General features: G+C 54.0%; 1 protein-coding gene across 2 annotated transcripts; it reads left to right on the forward strand.

Annotated features, from left to right (window-relative positions):
* Window positions 1-2,115: 2,115 nt before the first annotated feature.
* Window positions 2,116-8,043, forward strand: LOC139806098 (coiled-coil domain-containing protein 81-like). 2 transcript variants are annotated; one of them, XM_071765238.1, is made up of 14 exons: window positions 2,116-3,009; window positions 3,220-3,281; window positions 3,573-3,729; window positions 3,938-4,194; window positions 4,351-4,436; window positions 4,523-4,635; window positions 5,008-5,125; window positions 5,299-5,413; window positions 5,805-5,969; window positions 6,296-6,459; window positions 6,764-6,886; window positions 7,073-7,196; window positions 7,675-7,867; window positions 8,012-8,043. In XM_071765238.1, the coding sequence occupies exons 1-13, from the start codon at window positions 2,937-2,939 to the stop codon at window positions 7,822-7,824; spliced, it is 1,707 nt and encodes a 568-aa protein (XP_071621339.1). In that variant the 5' UTR covers window positions 2,116-2,936; the 3' UTR covers window positions 7,825-7,867; window positions 8,012-8,043. The 2 variants fall into 2 exon arrangements, with proteins under 2 accessions (XP_071621339.1, XP_071621338.1); XM_071765237.1 differs by lacking the exon at window positions 8,012-8,043 and having other exon boundaries at window positions 7,675-8,005.
* The last annotated feature ends 11,302 nt before the right edge of the window (window positions 8,044-19,345 follow it).

Consider the following 19,345-nt stretch of genomic DNA (forward strand, 5'->3'; position numbering starts at 1 on the left):
ACCTTGACCTTGGATGAAAAGTTGCCTTAGATGTCAGTCAGGAATGCATCAGAATAAACCAATACAACATGCTGCTGCCTCAACGCTTGTTAGATAAAGCAGAGCCTTGAGGGACCAGTTTCACATCATCCCCTCCCCTCATATCAAAGTTCAAGGCATTTGAGAGACAGAACTAAATGTCAGGACTGTTCACTAATTTCAGCCTCCTGACACAACCAGGTGCAGCTGCTCTGGGGACAGCCATGTCAGCTGGGTCACCACCCATGGGGAGGGGAGGTATGCATCAGGGGTGTCCCCAGAGGACACTCCTTCCTCTGTCACCCTGCACCTGCCCACACCTCCTTCTCTGAGGTGCTTCCTGAGCAGGGTGCTCCCCCAGCTCTGGTCCTGGCAGAGCACCCAAAGCTCCTGTGTGTCAGCAGAAGGGTCCTTGCTCCTCACAGGCATGGGCAGTGGTACTGGTACCAGCATGGTACCATGGGGCTGGGGTGTAGGCAGCACCTCCACTGGGAACTGGGACAGGAGCCACCTGAGCACCTTTTGCAACAGTTTGGGAGCTGTGCAGGTGAATGGATATGAATGTGCTTGGCCTCCTGGAAGGGGGCTGGAAAAGGAGCTGAGGAGCAACCTGTGAATCCCTACTGTGGCCTCAGGGACCTAATGGAGTTTCCCAGCACTGATGGTGGTCTCTTATGCAATTAGTGACCACACTATAATTGCACCCATCTATCTCCTGTCCTTGTCCCACGCTCACATGCCCTCCACAGCCAGAGGGTGTGTGCTAGGGTCTGGGACAGGGAGTTCTCTGCTGAGAGGAACTGCTCAGCTGTGGCAGCAGAGACCTGAAAGTACTCTGCAAAGCAGCTGGCCAAGAAGAAGGCATGGGGACCCTGAAACCCGATGTTCAACATGCCCAGGTTTTGAAAAAACTTAACCAGGCTGCCTTGGGTAGGCTGTGCTCAAATACCTGGAAACAAAATACCTGCTGCCCAACAAGTAAGGTGACTCTGACTCCCCTTCTTGCTGACTTGGGGAGATTTCTCTGGTTTTGGTGCAGATGGCCCCCAGGCTGATGTTGAGGGGCAGCACAGTTGCAGGGACGGTGGGATTTTCAGCCATGCTGAATACATTTGAAGCACAGGAATATTCTCTGGTGAGGGAAATGTCCAGACATGAAAGGGTGTGCTGAATTGCCATAAAGAAGCTTACATTTAATACTACGTGCAAAACTTTGTGCCTCTAAAAGACTGGAAGGTTGGTAAAATTTCCCTCTGGCAGAACCACTTTACCTAATCTCTCTCCAGTATTTACAGTTGTCACCATTTGAACAGGAGGAAATAAAGGAGGGTTTTCAGGCTCTGAGAGGGGTGGAACACAAACAGAGGAATCTATTCCCTCCCATTTCCTGCCATACTCTATAAAAAATGAGAAAGTCAAAAGCTCCTCCTTATTTTTCCATCCACTTCTTGTTGCCTCTGCTGCTGTTGGTTATCACCAGCTCACCACGTGCTATCTATCTGGTTGTATATATATATATATATATATATTTTTTTTTTTTTTACATATATGTTTGTATTCTTTCTTACCTTACCCTTTATGTTAATACCATATCCTTGTGTTAGTAAAATCTGTATCCAATTGTTTTCAGTTTCCAACTAAAAGTCTCTTGTCTTTATTCCCCTTTTATATTCCATTTGTGGGGAGTGAGGGGGAATAGAGAAGAGTTCTGTCATTCTGACTAAAAAGTCTACCCGAACTGCAAAGCCATGACAACAATTAAATAACTATTACTCAACCTGATACCACACCACCTACCCATGCTCATGCCTCATCTCTTACCCGAGTGGGAAATATTCCATGAAATAGATCACCAAGGCCTTGGGACCATGTGAGGTGCCACCCAAACTGCCCTCACTCCTGTCTCTGGTAACACTGTTTGCTACTGGATATTGCTTTGGGATCAGAGCTTGGGAAGTGGCAAAAAACCTTGTCCTATTGCAAGGACCTCTGCTTGCAGATGATGTTTTATCAATAATATTAAGACTGCCTGTTGGGTTGGGGGTCCCTGTGGTCCCAGGTGAGTCCCAGGACTCACCCACAGTGACAGAGGCGAGGGGCGCAGCAGCCTGGTCCAGGGCATCGAGGCAGTGCTGATGTCGGGGGTCCCTGGGGGGGGCTCCAGTGATGTTGTGGCAGAGCTGTTCCCGCTGAACGGGGGGCTCAAAGCAGGGCAGGCAGGCGTGCAGCCCAGGGAGCCAGCCCAGCAGGGCCACCCACAGCCACAAGGCAGGGCTCCCTGCCTGCATGCCTGGGTGTCCAGGGAGCCAGGAGCCCAGCACCAGTGTCAGGGGCAGCCACCACCACCCCATGGCCCAGAGCACAGCACCTGAGTGCCTTGGCTGGCACAGAGCTGAGGGGGTTCCAAGGAGGACCCGGATGAGGCTGAGGCTGAGGCAGCTGCTGGAGGCCTGGCTGGTGCCACAGCACCTGTGGCCACCAGGGAGCCAACCCAGCAACACCTCTAAAAAGTGGCCAAGGAAGCCCAAGTGACCAGGAGAGCCACAAAGCCAGAAGCCCCTCCTGGTCAGGAGACAGTGAAGGGGGGGACAGTTCCCTGAGGCCCCTGCCCACTGCAGAGTGTCCCTGGCAGGTTCTGTCACCTCTGTGACACGCTCTGAGGTCACACTGGTGACTGCCAAGGTCACACACCCCATCCAGGCCCAGGGTACTTCAGGCGCTGGGTGCTGCTCTCAGCATCACTCTGCTCCTGGAGCTGCTCTGCAGTGAGGAGGAACAGGCAGAGAGAGACATCTGCACCACAGCACTGGGGGTGCTGAAGTGCTCAGAGAAGGAGTTTTGAAGAAGAGCAGGAAACTTTTGGCAAGAAACAAAGAGACCCATTCGGCAGTCATCTTCTGCAGCTGCTGACTGCGAATATGGCTGTAGCTAAGATGTCCACAGAGAGCTTCTTGCCACCTATAGTGAATTGTTCAGAAATTCGGAATTATGGTAAGGCCTTCAGAGCCAATTCCCTGAGTGTGGATGGGTCAAGGATATCTCAGAAAACAGGCACGGAAACTAAAATTCTTGTTGAGGTCCAGAGAGATCACCTGAAATGCTTGTGTTAGAAATGTGTCAGTCCTTAGAGCAGAAGTGGGCTGAAGGGTTTTGAGGTTGCTGCCTCAGAGCGTGACACAGATCTTTCCCTTGTTTTTCCAGAGGTGGCAAGGATCTGGGACACTATTTCAGGCTACCTCAGTCAAAAGCTGGCTCTCCACCAGGTGGGACTTGCCTCCTTCTCCTCTGATCCCAGTGAAGCCCAGTGAAATCCTGAGAGCCCTTTGCCACGGGGTACAGTTGTTCTCCCTGAAATGTTGGGTTCTTCATGGGCAAAGAGGAAGGAGAGGGGAAAGTGCAGATCCTCTTTGCCTTCTCCCAAAGTTGCCAGAGCCCACCTTGCTCCTTTTGTACCTGAAGCCTGGGCAGGGCACTCAGCACCATCCCCCTTCTCTGACAAGTCATCCCTCTGTCCCTCCAAGACTTTTTCTGATCCGCCCCCTTGTCTGTTCCAGGCTGTCCACATTCCTCAACTTGGGACATTTGTGGTTGTCAAGGAGCTAGCAACCGGCACAAACAAGGATGTGGTGGCTGTGCACAGACCCGTGTTCCATCTCACAAAGGCCGTGGCCGAGCTTCTCGACCTCCAGTGCGGTCCCAAGGACGCAGCCGGTAAGAGAGAGACTGCAAGGGGCCTTGAGCAGAGCAGGGAGGTGGCTCTGCTGCCCCGAGGGACTGAGTGAGTGTGAGCTGCTGGGCAGAGGCTGTGCCAGCAGACACCTCGGGAGCAGTGTGCTGCCTGAGGGCCTGGCAGCTGCAGAGCTTGGGTTGCAGGCTGCTCAGCAGCTCTGCAGGTCCCCACGTTCCTCTCCTTCCCCAGCCCATGCCCATCGTCAGCAGCTGCCCTATGATGAGATCGCCTCAGACAACGCTGTCTCGCTGAGCATGGTGCAGCTGTGCCTGGCAAGGACCCTGCGCCGTTTCCGTATCTGTGTGGAGAACAGGAAGAACGTGGCCCTCACTTGGAGGGACGTGGGCATGCTGATTGTCCAGGGAAAGGATGTCAAGATGAAATTTTACAGTCACTTCTTGAAAAGGCTGAACGGGACTGCAAAGATGCTCCAAGCTCTTCTCAAGGTAGGAGTTTCCTCCTCCCGGCACCTCCCAGCAAGGCTTGCTGAGCCCTTTGGCTGCTCTGGCTCTTTGCTGGCACTGCCCTAAGGTGGCCTGGGCAGCCATCCCCTCCCTCCCAGTGTCCCCATCTCCCCTCAGCTGTCTCCACCCTCGTTGCAGATGCCGGAGATGAGGGACTTGGTCATCTCAGACCAGGACACTGCTGCTTCCCAGACCTCTTCTGGACACATTATCGTCCTGCCAGAGTAGGTTTGCTCCTGCAGCCCTTGGCTGAGCAAGCAAGCAGGTTCTCAGCTCATGCCTGGGAGGGCTGCCCTCTTTCTCTTTCCAGGTGCAAGACTGAGACCCTGCCTAAAATGTCACTGGTGAGAATAGACCGGAGGGGACATGCGGAGGTCACCTCAGGGCAGGGCTGCAGAAAAGATGGTGGCAGTGGAAAGAGAGGTGAGGGACCAGCGGGTGTCTGGCAGGGGCTGTGGTTTATTCCTTCCTCAGTGTCTGGGAGGGATCAGAGCTGACTTTATCCTGGAAGAGGGAGAGGCCCCTGCTGGGAGTCTCTGTGCCCATGACAGGAGAGCTTGCAGTGACCCATTGTGGAGCAAGGACTCAGGACAGCCCTGCCCTTCAAATGGGCACTGGAGTGCTGACAGACACCTGCCCAGGGGCTTTCATCCAAAGGGTGAAACTTCATCAGTGTTATAACCAACAGGCTAGAGCAGACCTGCACGTTACTCTCCTTGGAACTGGGACACAATAGACCCCCAGAACACCACTCAGATCCTGTTTCTGAAGGTTTATCTGGTTTCCTGTTTCTAGAGGAGCTTGCTGAGCAGCCCTTCCTGCGTCGAGCAAGGCTTTCTCCAAGGCAGTTACCTACAGTGACTATCAACACAGAGGTGGCACTGAAAGCTGAGAGCAGGGAGCCTCGTGGCAGGTGAGACACTTGCAGGAATGGATGAGAATGGATGAGGCTGACCCTGTGCTCTCATCTCTGTGGGAGGGGATACTTCTCCTGGACACAGAAGCTGGACAAACTCCTGGTGGATTCTGTGGGCATAGGGAGCCCCCTGCATTCTGGCAAACACACTCCCTGTTGTGTCTCTGCAGGCTACTGCCACCCATACGGGAGAGATCCTTGAAGGCAAAGGAAGCAAAAGGGAAAGTTATGGTCAACAACAGAATGTTAAACTTCACTGCCAGAGCTGCTGGGGAGACAGAAAAGGTACTGACAGGGACTGCTGCAGGGAGTGTGTTGTACTGGCTGCAGAGAAGACTCTCTCCCCTTCTCCCAGTGTTCTTCTCTGTGTGTCCACAGCACCACTGAGCTGTTGCTCTGGTGCTGGCTTGAAGACAGGCAGGTCACTCTGTCCCTTGGGAATCTTCTCTCCTCTGTTAGCCTCAGGAGACACAGCCAAAGGCCTCACTTCTTGTGGCTGTGAGCCTCACTGTGGCTCATGTGGTCATTCCAAACAGGCTCTTTGGTGGAGGCTGCAGGAACCTGGGGGCAGAAAGGGAGACAGAAGGGGCAGGAGCGAGAGTGGGAATGAAAAATGGCTTAGCCCTCTGCAGGACAGAATAATGCTCTCTGCTGTTGCATTTTGATCCCTCCCCAGGGTAAAGACAAGAAAAAGAAGAAGAAAATTCCAGCACACCTCAAGAAATACATGGATGAAGAGGCCAAGAGGGCAAAAGAGCTGGCAGCAGAGGAGAAAAGCAGACGGAAAAGCCTGTCAGCTCGAGCGAAGTCTGCTAGAGAAAAGAAGGCACCCAAGGAGCAGGTACTTGTAATTCCTGCAGAAAAAGAGCACTTTCTCTTCCCTCCAAAGGGGGACTGACCTTGCAAGGTGCCTCTAGCACACCAGCCTTTGAAGCAGCGGTTCTGCAGCAGTGCTGGCTGGGTGACAGCTGCCTTTCTGGGCAAGAGGGGTGACAGGGAAGTGTAGTGAAACCCTGGTGACACTCGGGCACCACACCTAGGGCATGCTGAGGTCCTTCTCCTGACTTTCCCTGTCCCAGTAGGGTCCCTGCCAGAAGTGGTCTGGGGGTCGGTGTGCTGGGAAGCAGCACCGTGTGTGCTGTTGTGTGAGAGTCTCCTCCTGTGCAGGGACACAGGACCCGTGAGCAACCATCAACCACTCCCCCACCTGTCACCAAGAGGAGGGATTCCAGCCCTGACCTTCTGCAGAGGATGATGGGGGAGTGTGTAGAGGATGAAGAAGAGTCACCCGTACTCATACTCCAGGAGGATAACGATGTCCCCCCTAAGCGGTAAGACTGTGGCTGCTCCAGCCTGGGCAGTGGGGTGGTGGTGAGCCCATGGCAGGGGGTGAAGGAAGCCGAGCCACGGGGCCACACAGAGCACCCGGGGATTTCTGCAGCCCTGGGAATGAGCTGGGTACAGCCCGATGACGAGGGGCCAAGGCAGGTTGGTGCACAGCCTGGCGGGGAGGGGCTGTGGGGCCGGCTGGGGCCACCTCTGTGTGGGATTGGGTGCGGGAGGAGAGAGGCAGGAGGGTCAGAGCTGAAGGGTGAGAACTGAAGAGTTAGAGAGCCTCGGTCCTTGCTGTCGCAGGAGCCTTTCCCCAGGGACACAGCAGACCCTGCGGGAGGTGGTGACATGCATCCTGGGGCAGGTCACCCGCAAGCGCAGGGGCCAGAGGGACCAGCAGAGGGACCTGGACGACAAGCTCACCTGGTAAATCTCTGCAGACACGGGCAGTGCCCTTCCTCCCGCATGCCGGGGGGCAGAGGGGCCTCTCCTGGCCCCGGCCTCTCGGCAGAGCCGTGTCCTGTGGGCAGGGCAGGCGCCCAGCTGGGGAGCCCCAGCTGCAGAGCGGTCTCCCCGCGCTCACCCCGCCTCCTCCTCCCGCTGTGTCCGCAGCGAGCTGGCAGTGCTGCGGTGGCAGCGCTCAGGGAAGGGGACAGGGAGCAGCCAGCAACAACTGCAGGAAGCTCGACCCCAAACTGCACCCCAGGCTGCGCCCGGGAAGAGGAGGGCAGGACCGGTACGTGGGCTCCTGGGGGGACTGTGGTGCACCCGCCCGTACAAAAGCAGGGACACGGAGGCGGCTGTCGGGTCTGACGAGAGCCCCGAGGGCATGGTCAGCTGAAGGCTGAAGCGGCTGTCTCGAGGGATTGTCGGGAGGCAGCAGGTTATTGTGTCCATTGACAAGACAGCTGTCAGACTCGAGTCACCTGCAGAGCCCCCCGAGGTGTGGGTTTGGGAGTGTCTGTGGTGCTGAGGGCACTGCCAGCCTTGCCTGGCACAGCAAGCAGCTGGGCTGCTTCCAGCCCCGTAGCAGCCGGCTCAGGGGGCACTGCAGAAAGGCTCCGCAGCCGGGCCCGGGAGGACTGCGAGCAGAACAGGGCCGGTGCAGAGGCTGGGAAGAAGAAGGGGCAAGAGGGAGGGGGAGAGCTAAAATGGCCCCAGCCCCGCTGCCCAGAGCCTGACCCTGCTGCTGCTGCATTGCTGTGGCCCTGCAGGCACAGCCCCACCTCTGCACGGAGGAGGAACGACGGCAGCTCTGGGACTCCCTGTGCAAGGAGCACCAGGAGAAGGTGGGGGCACAAGTGGCCCCTCTGGAGGCCTGGAGAGGAGAGCAGGAGCCATGGTGTGCCTCCCTGAGGAGGTAGAGGGAAGCGCCCGTTGCCCTGGTGCTGAGGAGGAGGCCCTCAGGTAAAGATCTCTAAAGATGCCCGGGGTTTGCCCCTGCCCGGCACTGCCCTCCCTTCCTTGGACTGCCCAGAGCCCCGGGACAAAGAGGTCTTTTCTTCACGGCCCTCGTGGTGTGAAGAGCAGCAGCCTGGGCTTGCGTTCCAGGGACCATGAGCCTGCTCTCTCCAGACAGAAGCCTCCTCCAGCATGATGAGCACCAGGCAGAACACAGAGGGCTCCATTCCCTGCCATCCCTCCCATCCTCCATAAGCTCAGGCAGACCCCCGCCCCTCCTCTCTCCCGCCCGCTCCGTGCTTGGCTGCTGTTCCCTGCGCTCCTTTACCCCCCGCTGCCGCCGCTCTTCAGAATCCACATCCATCGGGTTCTGGACAGAGCCCTGGAGCCCCCTCCTGAGCCGGCCCTGCTGCAAGGGGCTCTCAGGCACCCATCCCTGCCGGCATCGAGATCGGGTTGTGTATATTTTTTTTTGTTTTGTTCTTTATCCCACATGTTTTTGCCTCTGTTATAGTAAATCTGTTTCCAATTGTTCTAATTCCCAATTTCTAAGCCTCTTGTCTTTATTCCCCTTTTATTTTCCCTTTGGGATGGTGAAGGGAGGGGGGTAATAGAGAATATTTGTATCCTCTGTCTTTGGTCTGCCCAAACTGCTGAGCTGTGACAGAAAGGATGAGGGGCTGCACAACGGGGAGGGGAGAAGATTGGGACCTGTGGGGTGCCAAGGCACAGGCAGGGGAGCAGAGGGGGTCTACAAGCACTCAGATGGTAATGGGGGTGGGGGCACTAAGGGTCCACTGAGGGGAACAGAGGGAGCCTGAGAGCGCACACAGAGAAGAATGGAGAGGACCACAGTGGCAGGTGGGGGAATAGACAGTGCATGGAGGGGATCTGAACGCTGACAGAACTGAATGGTTCTGAGGCACCATCTGATGCTCCCCAGGGTCTTCTCTTTGCCCTCTGGTGCAATGCAGAGGCTTCCATTTGATCCTCTTGCCCCTAAGAATCACTCCATTTACCTTCTGGTGCACCCAGAAGATGATGTACCATTGGAGACCTCTGGTCTTCTTCCTGTCCACTTCAGACTCCCATCTGCCTTCTGGAGATGCCTGAAGCCAGCTCTTTACTTTGCAGTGCATCCCAGTGTCCCACGTTTGCTTTCCTTTTCATCCCAGGGCTCTGGGATCGTAGATCATAGAATCATAGAATTGGCTGGGTTGGAAGGGACCTCAGAGATCATCAAGTCCAACCGTTGATGCACTAAGGCTACAGTTCCCAGCCCATGGCACTGAGTGCCACATCCAGGCTCTTTTGAAATATCTCCAGGGATGGAGAATCCACCCCTTCCCTGGGCAGCCCATTCCAATGGCTGATCACCCTCTCAGTAAAGAAATTCTTTCTAATGTCCAACCTAAACCTCCCCTGGCACAACTTGAGACCTCTTGTGCCCTCTTGTCTTGCTGAGAGTTGCCTGGGAGCAGAGCCCAACCCCCCCCGGCTCCAACCTCCTTTCAGGGAGTTGGAGAGAGTGATGAGGTCTCCCCTGAGCCTCCTCCAGCCTGAACACCCCCAGCTCTGTCAGCCTCTCCTCATAGGATCTGTGCTCGAGTCCCTTCACCAGCCCAGTTGCCTCCTTTGGACCTGCTCCAGCACCTCAATCTCCTTCCTAAACTGAGGGGCCCAGAACTGGACACAGGACTCAAGCTGTGGCTTCACCAGAGCTGAGCACAGGGGCAGAATCCCTTCCCTGGACCTGCTGGCCACGCTGTTCCTGAGCCAGCCCAGGATGCCATTGGCCTTCTTGGCCACCTGGGCACACAGCTGGCTCCTGTTCAGCTTCCTGGCAATCCAGACTCCCAGGTCCCTCTCTGTCTGGCTGCTATCCAACCGCTCTGTCCCCAGCCTGTATAATCACAGGTGCCCTGCAAGTCCTGCACTGCTTTCTCATACACCCTGCAGCCCCTTTCCTGGCACCCCAGAGGTTGATGAAAGTCAGGATAAGGCTCAGGAGACAGTGACAGTCCCTTGCTTGTTGGTGCCTCAGACCCAGCAGGTCTGCAGAGACTGGGCAGGTGTCTGAGGTCCAGCCTGGAGGCCAAGTCAGCATCCAGGATGGGAAGAGCTTCAGCCCCATCCCTTTGCTTCGCCCAGCCAGTCGCCTGAGAGAAACCTGAGACCTGAAGAGCTGTGAGCCCGCTCCCTCCACCCTCCCAGAGTCCTCATCAGGGGCTCAGGAAAGCACTGTGTGTTTTGATGGGAATGTAACTCCTGGGGTGAGAACTGGGAGCTGCAGCCTGCAGGACGAGCACACGGTGGCTCTGTTGTGTCACCGGAGCACTGCAGGAGGAGAAGTCATTTCAGGACCTTCTGTAGATGGGGGGAGCAGAGGCTGTGCCTTGAGCCCGGAGGTTGCAGTTGAGGCTCCTGAAGCAGAACCTGCACTGATTACCACCACAGATTTCAATGCAGCTGGAACCTCAACCCAGGTGATTCTCAGCCTTTGCTCTGCCCTGGTAAGACCCCCCATGCAGGGTCCAGCTCTGGGGTCGCCAGCAGAGGATGGACATGAAGCTGTTGGAGCGAGTCCAGAGGAGAACATGAAAGTGATCCCAGAGCTGGAGCCAGGCTGAGGGAGTTGGAAGTGTTCAGCCTGGAGAAGAGAAACTGCAACAGGGGAGGACTTGAAGGGGCTCCATGAAAGCTGAGGAGGGACTTTTAACAAGGGCCTGGAGTGATGGGAGGAGGGGGATTGGTCTCAAAGTGGAAGAGGGGAGATTGAGATGAGAGATTAGGAAGGAATTCTTGGGTGTGAGGGTCCCCTCACACCAGGTGTCCCAGGTTTCCCAGAAAAGTTGTGGCTGCCCCATCCCTGGCAGTGTTGAAGGTTGGATGGGGCTTGGAGCACCCTGGGCTGGGGGAGGGGTCCCTGACCATGGCAGGGGCTGGAACTGTATGAGCTTTTCTGTCCCTTCCAGCCCAAATCAATCTGGGATTCCACGATGGTTCCATGATCATAGAAGTTTCACCAGTGAGATACAGACAAACTCTAAGTGCATTTCCAGACTGTTCTTTCATTTTTCTCTGGCAGCTGTTTTTTTCTAACAAAAGTGCAGGTACATTGTCAAGAAAACGTGGAAAAGTGCAAGCACCATGATCAAAGTCTTAAGGGTTATTTTTTAATCTCCCATTCTACTTTAAAACTCTACAACTTTGCACACATTAACAACAACAGAAGAAAAACAACTGCAGCAACTAATTTCTTTTGGGATGGATCCAGGTGTCAGACTACCCTAGGGAATATCTTGGAGTCTGCTCTCCTCTGGGGGTGCCTCTTGTCCACGTCTGTGGAGGCTCCAGCATTTCCAGGAGACCCTGGGAGGCAGAAGGAGGAATGGAGAAATGGGAAGAGCAGGAAGGAGACCCCCGTGGGGTGGGGATTGTGGGGCATGTGGGGGAGCCCAAGGGGAACTGGGAGGTCCTGGGAGAAGCTGATGGCTTCTAAGGGTGAAAGAGAGTGACCACCCTGGGGGCAACTGGGAGCAACGGGGTCAGCTGTCAGGAACTGGGGCCCCCACAGGGACAGAGGGGGTTCTGGAGGGAATGGAGGAAAGTGCCAGGGTCTCGGGGGCAACTGGTGAGTGGGGGAAAGCAAGGCAGCCTGGAGTGATCCTGGGTGGAAGGGAGAGATCCCAGGATGGGCCAGAGGACAATGGGAGTCTCGGGGGATATTGTGGGCCCTGTGAGCTTAGGAGTCCATGCCCCAGCTTGGGCACCTGGTCTGCCTTGCATTTCTAGGGAGTTGTGAGGGCCTGAGGGTGCCAGGGGCTTTGGGAGTCCTGTGCTGGTCTGTGCAGAGCCCCAGAAGCACGGAGACGTTGAGAGTAATTCAGGTTTAGGAGGTGTGGAGGACTTACACCATCAGCACCGCAAGCAGCATGGAGCCAAGAGCCACCCATGGCCCCGTACCTGGGCAGTCCCGGGGAAAGGGGCAGTCCACGTGGCGGCAGGTTGCACACTAGAAGACGCGGGCAGCTGGCTGGGAGCCTGGGAGGAAGAGCCTTGGTGGTGCCAGGGGAGGGATGGGAGATGTAGGAGGGCACAGGGGGTGGCGAGACGGAGGGATGGGCACTCACCACAGGGTGGGATGCAGGCGGGAGCTGGTGAGGACGAAGCGGCATTAGAGTGGGGATGCGGGGCCCCGGGATGAGCTGTCAGAGCTCAGCCCTGGTCCAGACCAGACGGGGTCCCTGGGGCTTTCCCCAGGCTGGGGGTCCTGGCTAGGTGGGATGTCCCCACTGGCCCCATACCTTCCTCCAGATGGCTCAGCTTCACCCAGATGGTGTTGATGGCTTCCTCCAGAGACTCCTCAAGGGGCTCTGGGGGATCCCGGATGTCCAGGTGAGACAAGGTGCCCTCCCCCTGATCCCCAGAAGCCCTCTCCAGACCCCACACATCCCCTCTGCAATTCATCTCGACCCCCTGTGTCCATCCTGGACACCCACAGAACACTAAATACTCCCTCAAAAGATCCCGAAGCTGCACACCTTGAAGCTCACAAACCCTTGGAATTCCCCCAGCATCCCCTTGCAGCCCTCAGCCCCCCATATATCCTCCATTTCACCACACCCTCCATTCAAAGCCTCCTCATCCCGTGCCCCACGTGCTGCCCCTCGCCCTCCCACATGTCCCCCATCCCCTGCTCACTCGTGTGGTTCTGCTGCTCCAGAATGTGCAGGGCATCCACGATGATCTCCCCCAGTGCCTGGTGCTGCCCTGACCCTGGGAGCAGCAGAGGGACACCAGGACTAGCACAGGCTTGGGGTTAGAGGTTGAGGGAAGGAGGGTCCAGTGAGGAAGGGGCTCTCAGAGGTCCCTAGGGTCGGGGTGAGGACTGGGGAGACCTTGGCAGAGTTGGGAGTCCCTAGGGTGCTTGTCTGGGGTGGGTGCCCGGGGTCCGTGTTTAGGAAAGGGGTCACCAGCTGCCCGGGATCATGGAATCACAGAATGTGCTGAGTTGGAAGGGACCCATCAGGATCATCAAGTCCAACTCCTGTGCCTGCGCAGGGCACCCCAGGGATCACCCCATGTGCCTGAGAGCCTCCTCCAAAGGCTTCTTTGGAGGGCAGGCTGAGTGCTGTGACCACTGCCCTGGGGAGGCTGTGGCACTGCTCAGCCACCCTCTGGGTGAAACCCTTTCTCCCTGTATCCAACCTCAACTTCCCCCAGGGGGAGGGTGGGGGTGGGGAACCCCTTGGGGCTGGGATGGAGGTGTCAGTCGGGATGGGGGTCCTTGGGCAGGGTGCCTGTTGGGTTGGGGGTCCCTGTGGTCCCATGTTGGGAAACTGTTTGGAAGAAAACAGACATGTGAGCAATCCTGACTATTTAGCTTTAGCTAGAGTGAGCTAAGGGCCTTGAGGCCCAGCTGCAAGGTTATTAAAAGATGAGCTATGGGAAAAAGATAAGGGAGCTGGCAGCAGAGAAGAAGAATAACAGGATAATGATGTAGCCAGCAAAGTTCTGTGAGAACAGGATTTGTGGCCAAGATATAGCTGCCTGCAAGATATCGTTATGTAAACAAGGGTTCTATATAAAGCGAGTGTAAATTGTTAATAAACGGCTTCACTTTAACCATATTGGTGGCTACGTGTTGTCCTTAAGCCTCCGTGGATTTTCTACATTTGGCACCCGAACAGGGACCCTCTCTCTGTTTCTTCCCAGGAGCGATGAAGACAGCTGGGATGAGAGGGTAGCGAGAAAGCCGACCGAAGGAACGGTGCGGCAGGAGCGGAGAAGCCAGTCGAAAGGAGACTGCTGCCCCGGGCTCTGTGTAGCTGGTGCCCGGCTACGGAGCGAAAGAGGTACCTCGGAATTGAAGAATCTCGCCAGGAAAAAGGTGAGCGGCTGGGGAGGAGATGGGGTCTACGCTCTCTAAAGAAGAAGAGGCAGTAGTTAAGCTCCTCCAATGTATTCTCTCTAAGAGCGGTTTATCACACGAAGGCAGGACCTTACGAGAATTACTGAAATGGGCACGGGATAGAGGCTTGATCCCCTCGATGGGTACCGTTTTTGAGTTACCTACTTGGGAAGCCATAGGTACTGCCCTATGGGATGAAATTAGCGATGGAGATAAGGAGGCAGGACGCTTAGCGACACTCTGGAAATTGATTAGAGAAACCTTAAAAGAGATGGAAAGTGAAAGAGCGGCAGCCGCTTCTGCCTTCGCTGCACTGACTCCAGAAAAGACCAGTAAAAGTAAAAATACTAGGACTGGTTGCTGGGCCGCTGCGGCTCCTGTTAGCGAAATGCCGTCGGCGCCTCCAGTGAATCCTTTTGCCAGTAGCCCGCTGCCGCCCTTACCGGGGTTTTTTGACACCACAACAATGCGCGGACAGCTGCAATGTGCGGGTGCAGGAGAAAGCACATCTAAAGAACCCGACCTGCCTCCCCCTCCGAGCGAGAATGAGTTAAGAGAACGTAATTTAAATAATGAGTCTTGTATCTTAAGTGAAGCTCAGCGTCCTAATCGATCAGAAGCCCTACAGAGCGCAGAATATCCACCATTGTCGGGTACTCCTCTTATCAGCCCAGAACGAGAAGGATCTGTTGAAACGTTGTTAAACAGCCTTATTCAAAAACTGGGGGATCTTAAAGTTAAACCAGCAGAACAGCGTTCGAGTTCAGAATCTTCGGCCCTGGTCCCGCTTGACTCTCCACAGACTCCTCCGTGTGCGGAAGCAATTATTCCACCTAATTTGCGGAATCCGGTTCCTGAGCCTCCAGGAGAATCAGGATCTGGACAAAGATGGAGAGGAGTCATACGCGATGCAATAATAGAGGGGCGGTTTGTACCTAATTTGTCGGCGTTCCCTGTGTCGGTGCAAGCAGATGGGACACGGAAATGGGAACCTTTTGATTGGGAAATATTAGAAAAAGCTAGAGCAGCAATAAATCAAAATGGCATTAGGTCTCCCATAACACAACAAATGTTGAAATACATTTTTACAGCTGATTTGTTGATACCGCAAGATATAGTTCAATTAACTGAGATTTTGCTTTCCCCCTCTCAGTTATTACTGTTTTCTAGAGAATGGCAGAGATTATGCAGTCATGAAGCATCTCAGCCACGGCAACAGAACAACCCTTTGTATGGTATTCAGGTGCAAATGCTAATGGGTCAAGGTCCTTTTGCTGATGGTACTTTGCAAACCCGATTTGCGCCACAGGTGTTGCAATTAACTCAAAGACTTGCTTTGCAGGCACTGACATCAATTCAAGAACCAGGTCGATCGCATGCCTTTTCTCATGTTAAACAGGGTTTAAATGAGTCTTTTCCTGATTTTGTTGATAAGCTGTTCCGGGCAATCCAAGATCATCCTGATTTGGATGAGGATTCCAAACAGCGTAAATTTAAGGTTTTAGCTTTTGATAATGCGAATGACAAAACAAGACAAATTTTAGGATCGTTGCCTCGAACAGCTGAGGTTGCAGATATGATTGAGCTCGTGGAGCGCACTCGGCAGTCGGAAAAAGCCGCCTATCTGGCTGCTGCATTAAAAGGGATGGTGCCAACAGCACCTAAAGGCAAGTCGTCGAAAGATAAAAAATGTTTTAATTGTGGTAAAGCGGGTCATTCTAAAGCACAATGCAGAGTTGCAGGACCCAAACGGAAATGGTGTTCGAATTGCAATAAGAATAATCACAATGCATCTGAGTGCCGGCAATCGGGAAACCGGCTGCGCGAGCGCGAACTACCCGTGTGCCAAGACACAAATTCAGGGAGCGTGGTCCGCTGGTCAGATGGGAGTCAATCCTAAAGGTCTGAAGTCTTTGGAACTGTGGCAAATGGACGTCACTCATGTACAGGAGTTTGGGCGCTTAAAATATGTACATGTAGTTATAGATACCTTTTCCATGGCCATTTGGGCCTCATCACAGACTGGTGAGGCAACAAAACGTTATCAGACATCTATATGTATCCTTTGCTGTTTTAGGAGTACCTCAGTCCATCAAGACAGATAATGGCCCCGCTTATTCTTCTGCTCGCTTTCGACAGTTCTGTGGACGATGGGGCATCCGACATGTTACTGGTGTCCCTCATAACCCCACGGGTCAGGCAATAGTGGAACGTTGCCATTCAGTATTAAATGCTCTCCTTGAGAAACAAAAGCGGGGGGAGGCAGGGAGTCCTCCGCAGGACCGGTTAAATAAGGCTGTATATGTCATGAATTATTTGAGCTTTACAGGAGATCGTACAGAGCCTCCGATATTAATACATCAAAAGGCTTTAGCAGACTCTGAAGCTTCGGATCCTTCCCAAAAAAATTTGGTGGAATTCAAGAATTTGAACACTGGAGAATGGGAAGGGCCGGCAGAGGTGAAACTAACTGGTCGGAGTTACTTGTGTTTACTTACAGGTACTGGAGTGCATTGGGTACTGGCCAGATGGGTTCGTCCATGGAATCAAATGCCTCCAAATGCGGACTCACAGTGATGCTGTTTGTGATACGAGTTTTGGTTTGGGAGATTGTACCACTTCGTTTTGTTTTAGGCTAACTTCACCAGATTTTAGTAGCAATGTCATTTCGTTTTTGAATCTTCTAGTGGTTGTTGTTAATTTTTCTCATATAATGGTGAGGAGTAAGACAAAAAAAAACACAGTTATGAGATTGAGCATGCCTTTCCGGAGGCCGAGAGTTGCTGTTTGGAGAGTGGGAGCTGCTCCTGGTACAGAGAGCACCCCCACTCCTGCCTCCGCAGCCGCTGCTGGCCCCCCCCCCCCCCCCCCCCCCAAGGGCACAACTCAGATGCAGCCGGTGAGCATCACCAGTGTGTCTGCTACAGCTGCAGCTGCTGTCTCTACCCCCACAGACACTGCTGCTGCTCAGAAAGTGAGCCCTGCTGCAGACACTACAGCAGAGGAAAAAAAAAAAAAAAAAAAAGGGGGGGGGGGGAGGGCGGGGGGGTGTGCCTTTGCTGCTTAAAGGCTTGGAATTCTGTCTCTAAACAATTTTATTAGGCCTTTTTGGGCCTCAATTTGGCTACCATGGAGGAAACCAGGAGTCCACCGTGCCGTGACCAGCCAGGGGACGCTTTTGGGGCCCCCCGATGAATTTTTGTCGGATAAGCCTTCTCTACCCTCTTGGCTCTAGGCACCAGTGGATACCAGACCTTCCTCATACTAAAAAGGTATTTAAGTCCTTCCACTGCAGTGTGAAATGTGCTCTTCGTATTGTGTTGTATTGATAACAGGCTTTTGTTAATGTTGTAATTCATGTGATCGTTTATATGTTGATTATGGGATCCCTTGTCTAGATGTTGATTGTTGATTGTGCTATTCTGTTGCACTGCTAAGCAGATGAACTTCTGGTATTTTAATACAGATGCTAAAAGATGTTGATAGTGTCAGACATGCAGTTTTACAATATCATGCTGCCACTGACTTTTTATTGTTAGCTTTTAGGTTATGTTTGTGAAGACTTTGATGGAATGTATTGCATGAATTTATCTGATCATTCAGAGTCAATTCACAACCAAAAGCGATTGATTAAGAGAACATGAAAAAATTAACTGTTGCATATACTGGGTTAGATGAATGGTTAAATCGCTTAAGGATATGGGGATAGCTTAGAGATTTAATTAGACAAGGTTTATCAATTATATTTGTTATTACTGGTCTTGATTATTAGTATGTTATTATTGCTTTTGTATTATTAGCATGTTGTTTATGGCAATGTATCATTAGCATGTTATCTTGCGTGATGTAGTAAGTCAGGATTGCTCAAAAACAAAAAGGGGGATATGTTGGGAAACTGGAAGAAAACGTGAGCAATCCTGACTCTTTAGCTTTAGCTAGAGTGAGCCAATGGCCTTGAGGCCCAGCTGCAAGGTTACTGAAAGATGAGCTATGGGAAAAAGATAAGGGACCTGGCAGCAGAAAAGAAGAATAACAGGATAATGATGTAGCCAGCAGAAGTTTTGTGAGAACAGGATTTGTGGCCAAGATACAGCCACCTGCAAGATATCGTTATATAAACAAGGGCTCTATATAAAGCGGGTGTGAATTGTTAATAAACTACTTCACTTTAACCATATTGGTGGCTACGTGTTGTCCTTAAGCCTCCGTGGATTTTCTACAGTCCCAGGACTCACCCACAGTGACAGAGGCAAGGGGTGCAGCAGCCTGGTCCAGGGCATCGAGGCAGTGCTGATGTCGGGGGTCCCTGGGGGGGGCTCCAGTGATGTTGTGGCAGAGCTGTTCCCGCTGAACGGGGGGCTCAAAGCAGGGCAGGCAGGCGTGCAGCCCAGGGAGCCAGCCCAGCAGGGCCACCCACAGCCACAAGGCAGGGCTCCCTGCCTGCATGCCTGGGTGTCCAGGGAGCCAGGAGCCCAGCACCAGTGTCAGGGGCAGCCACCACCACCCCATGGCCCAGAGCACAGCACCTGAGTGCCTTGGCTGGCACAGAGCTGAGGGGGTTCCAAGGAGGACCCGGATGAGGCTGAGGCTGAGGCAGCTGCTGGAGGCCTGGCTGGTGCCACAGCACCTGTGGCCACCAGGGAGCCAACCCAGCAACACCTCTAAAAAGTGGCCAAGGAAGCCCAAGTGACCAGGAGAGCCACAAAGCCAGAAGCCCCTCCTGGTCAGGAGACAGTGAAGGGGGGGACAGTTCCCTGAGGCCCCTGCCCACTGCAGAGTGTCCCTGGCAGGTTCTGTCACCTGAGTGACATGCTCTGAGGTCACACTGGAACAGCCCCTCTCCCATGGTACTTGTGATTCCTGCAGAAAAAGAGCACTTTCTCTTCCCTCCAAAGGGGGACTGACCTTGCAAGGTGCCTCTAGCACACCAGCCTTTGAAGCAGCGGTTCTGCAGCAGTGCTGGCTGGGTGACAGCTGCCTTTCTGGGCAAGAGGGGTGACAGGGAAGTGTAGTGAAACCCTGGTGACACTCGGGCACCACACCTAGGGCATGCTGAGGTCCTTCTCCTGACTTTCCCTGTCCCAGTAGGGTCCCTGCCAGAAGTGGTCTGGGGGTCGGTGTGCTGGGAAGCAGCACCGTGTGTGCTGTTGTGTGAGAGTCTCCTCCTGTGCAGGGACTCAGGACCCATGGGCACCCATCAGGCACCATCCCAACTATCACCAAGAGGAGGGATTCCAGCCCTGGCCTTCTGCAGAGGATGATGGGGGAGTGTGTAGAGGCCAAAGGAGTCACACAGCATTATCTGCAAGCAGAGGTTGTTGCAATAGCACAATTTGTTTTGCCATTTTCCAAGCTTTGATCCCCAAAACAATGTCCAGTAGCAAAGTGTAACCAGAGTAAGAGTGATGGGTGTCCTTAGTCTGTGGTGATCAGCCCCATAGAATTGTCTCCTGACTGCTCTGTTTCTCCTTCCCCCCCTCTTCTCTGCCCTCTGAAACCCTCAGGGTCCTGAGCTACACTGTGTCTGCTATTTCTGGAGATTTCTCTAAAAGCCACAAGTTGTTCTGTGT

The sequence above is a fragment of the Heliangelus exortis genome, chromosome 21 (assembly GCF_036169615.1).
Source record: "Heliangelus exortis chromosome 21, bHelExo1.hap1, whole genome shotgun sequence".
NCBI classification, from domain to species: Eukaryota; Metazoa; Chordata; class Aves; order Apodiformes; family Trochilidae; genus Heliangelus; species Heliangelus exortis.

Coding starts and splice junctions, on each gene's coding strand:
- LOC139806098 (XM_071765238.1), top strand. CDS start 2,937: ATGGCTGTAGCTAAGATGTCCACAGAGAGCTTCTTGCCACCTATAGTG. Junction 5,414..5,804: donor CTGCTGGGGAGACAGAAAAG/GTACTGACAGGG, acceptor ATCCCTCCCCAG/GGTAAAGACAAGAAAAAGAA. Junction 6,460..6,763: donor AACGATGTCCCCCCTAAGCG/GTAAGACTGTGG, acceptor TTGCTGTCGCAG/GAGCCTTTCCCCAGGGACAC.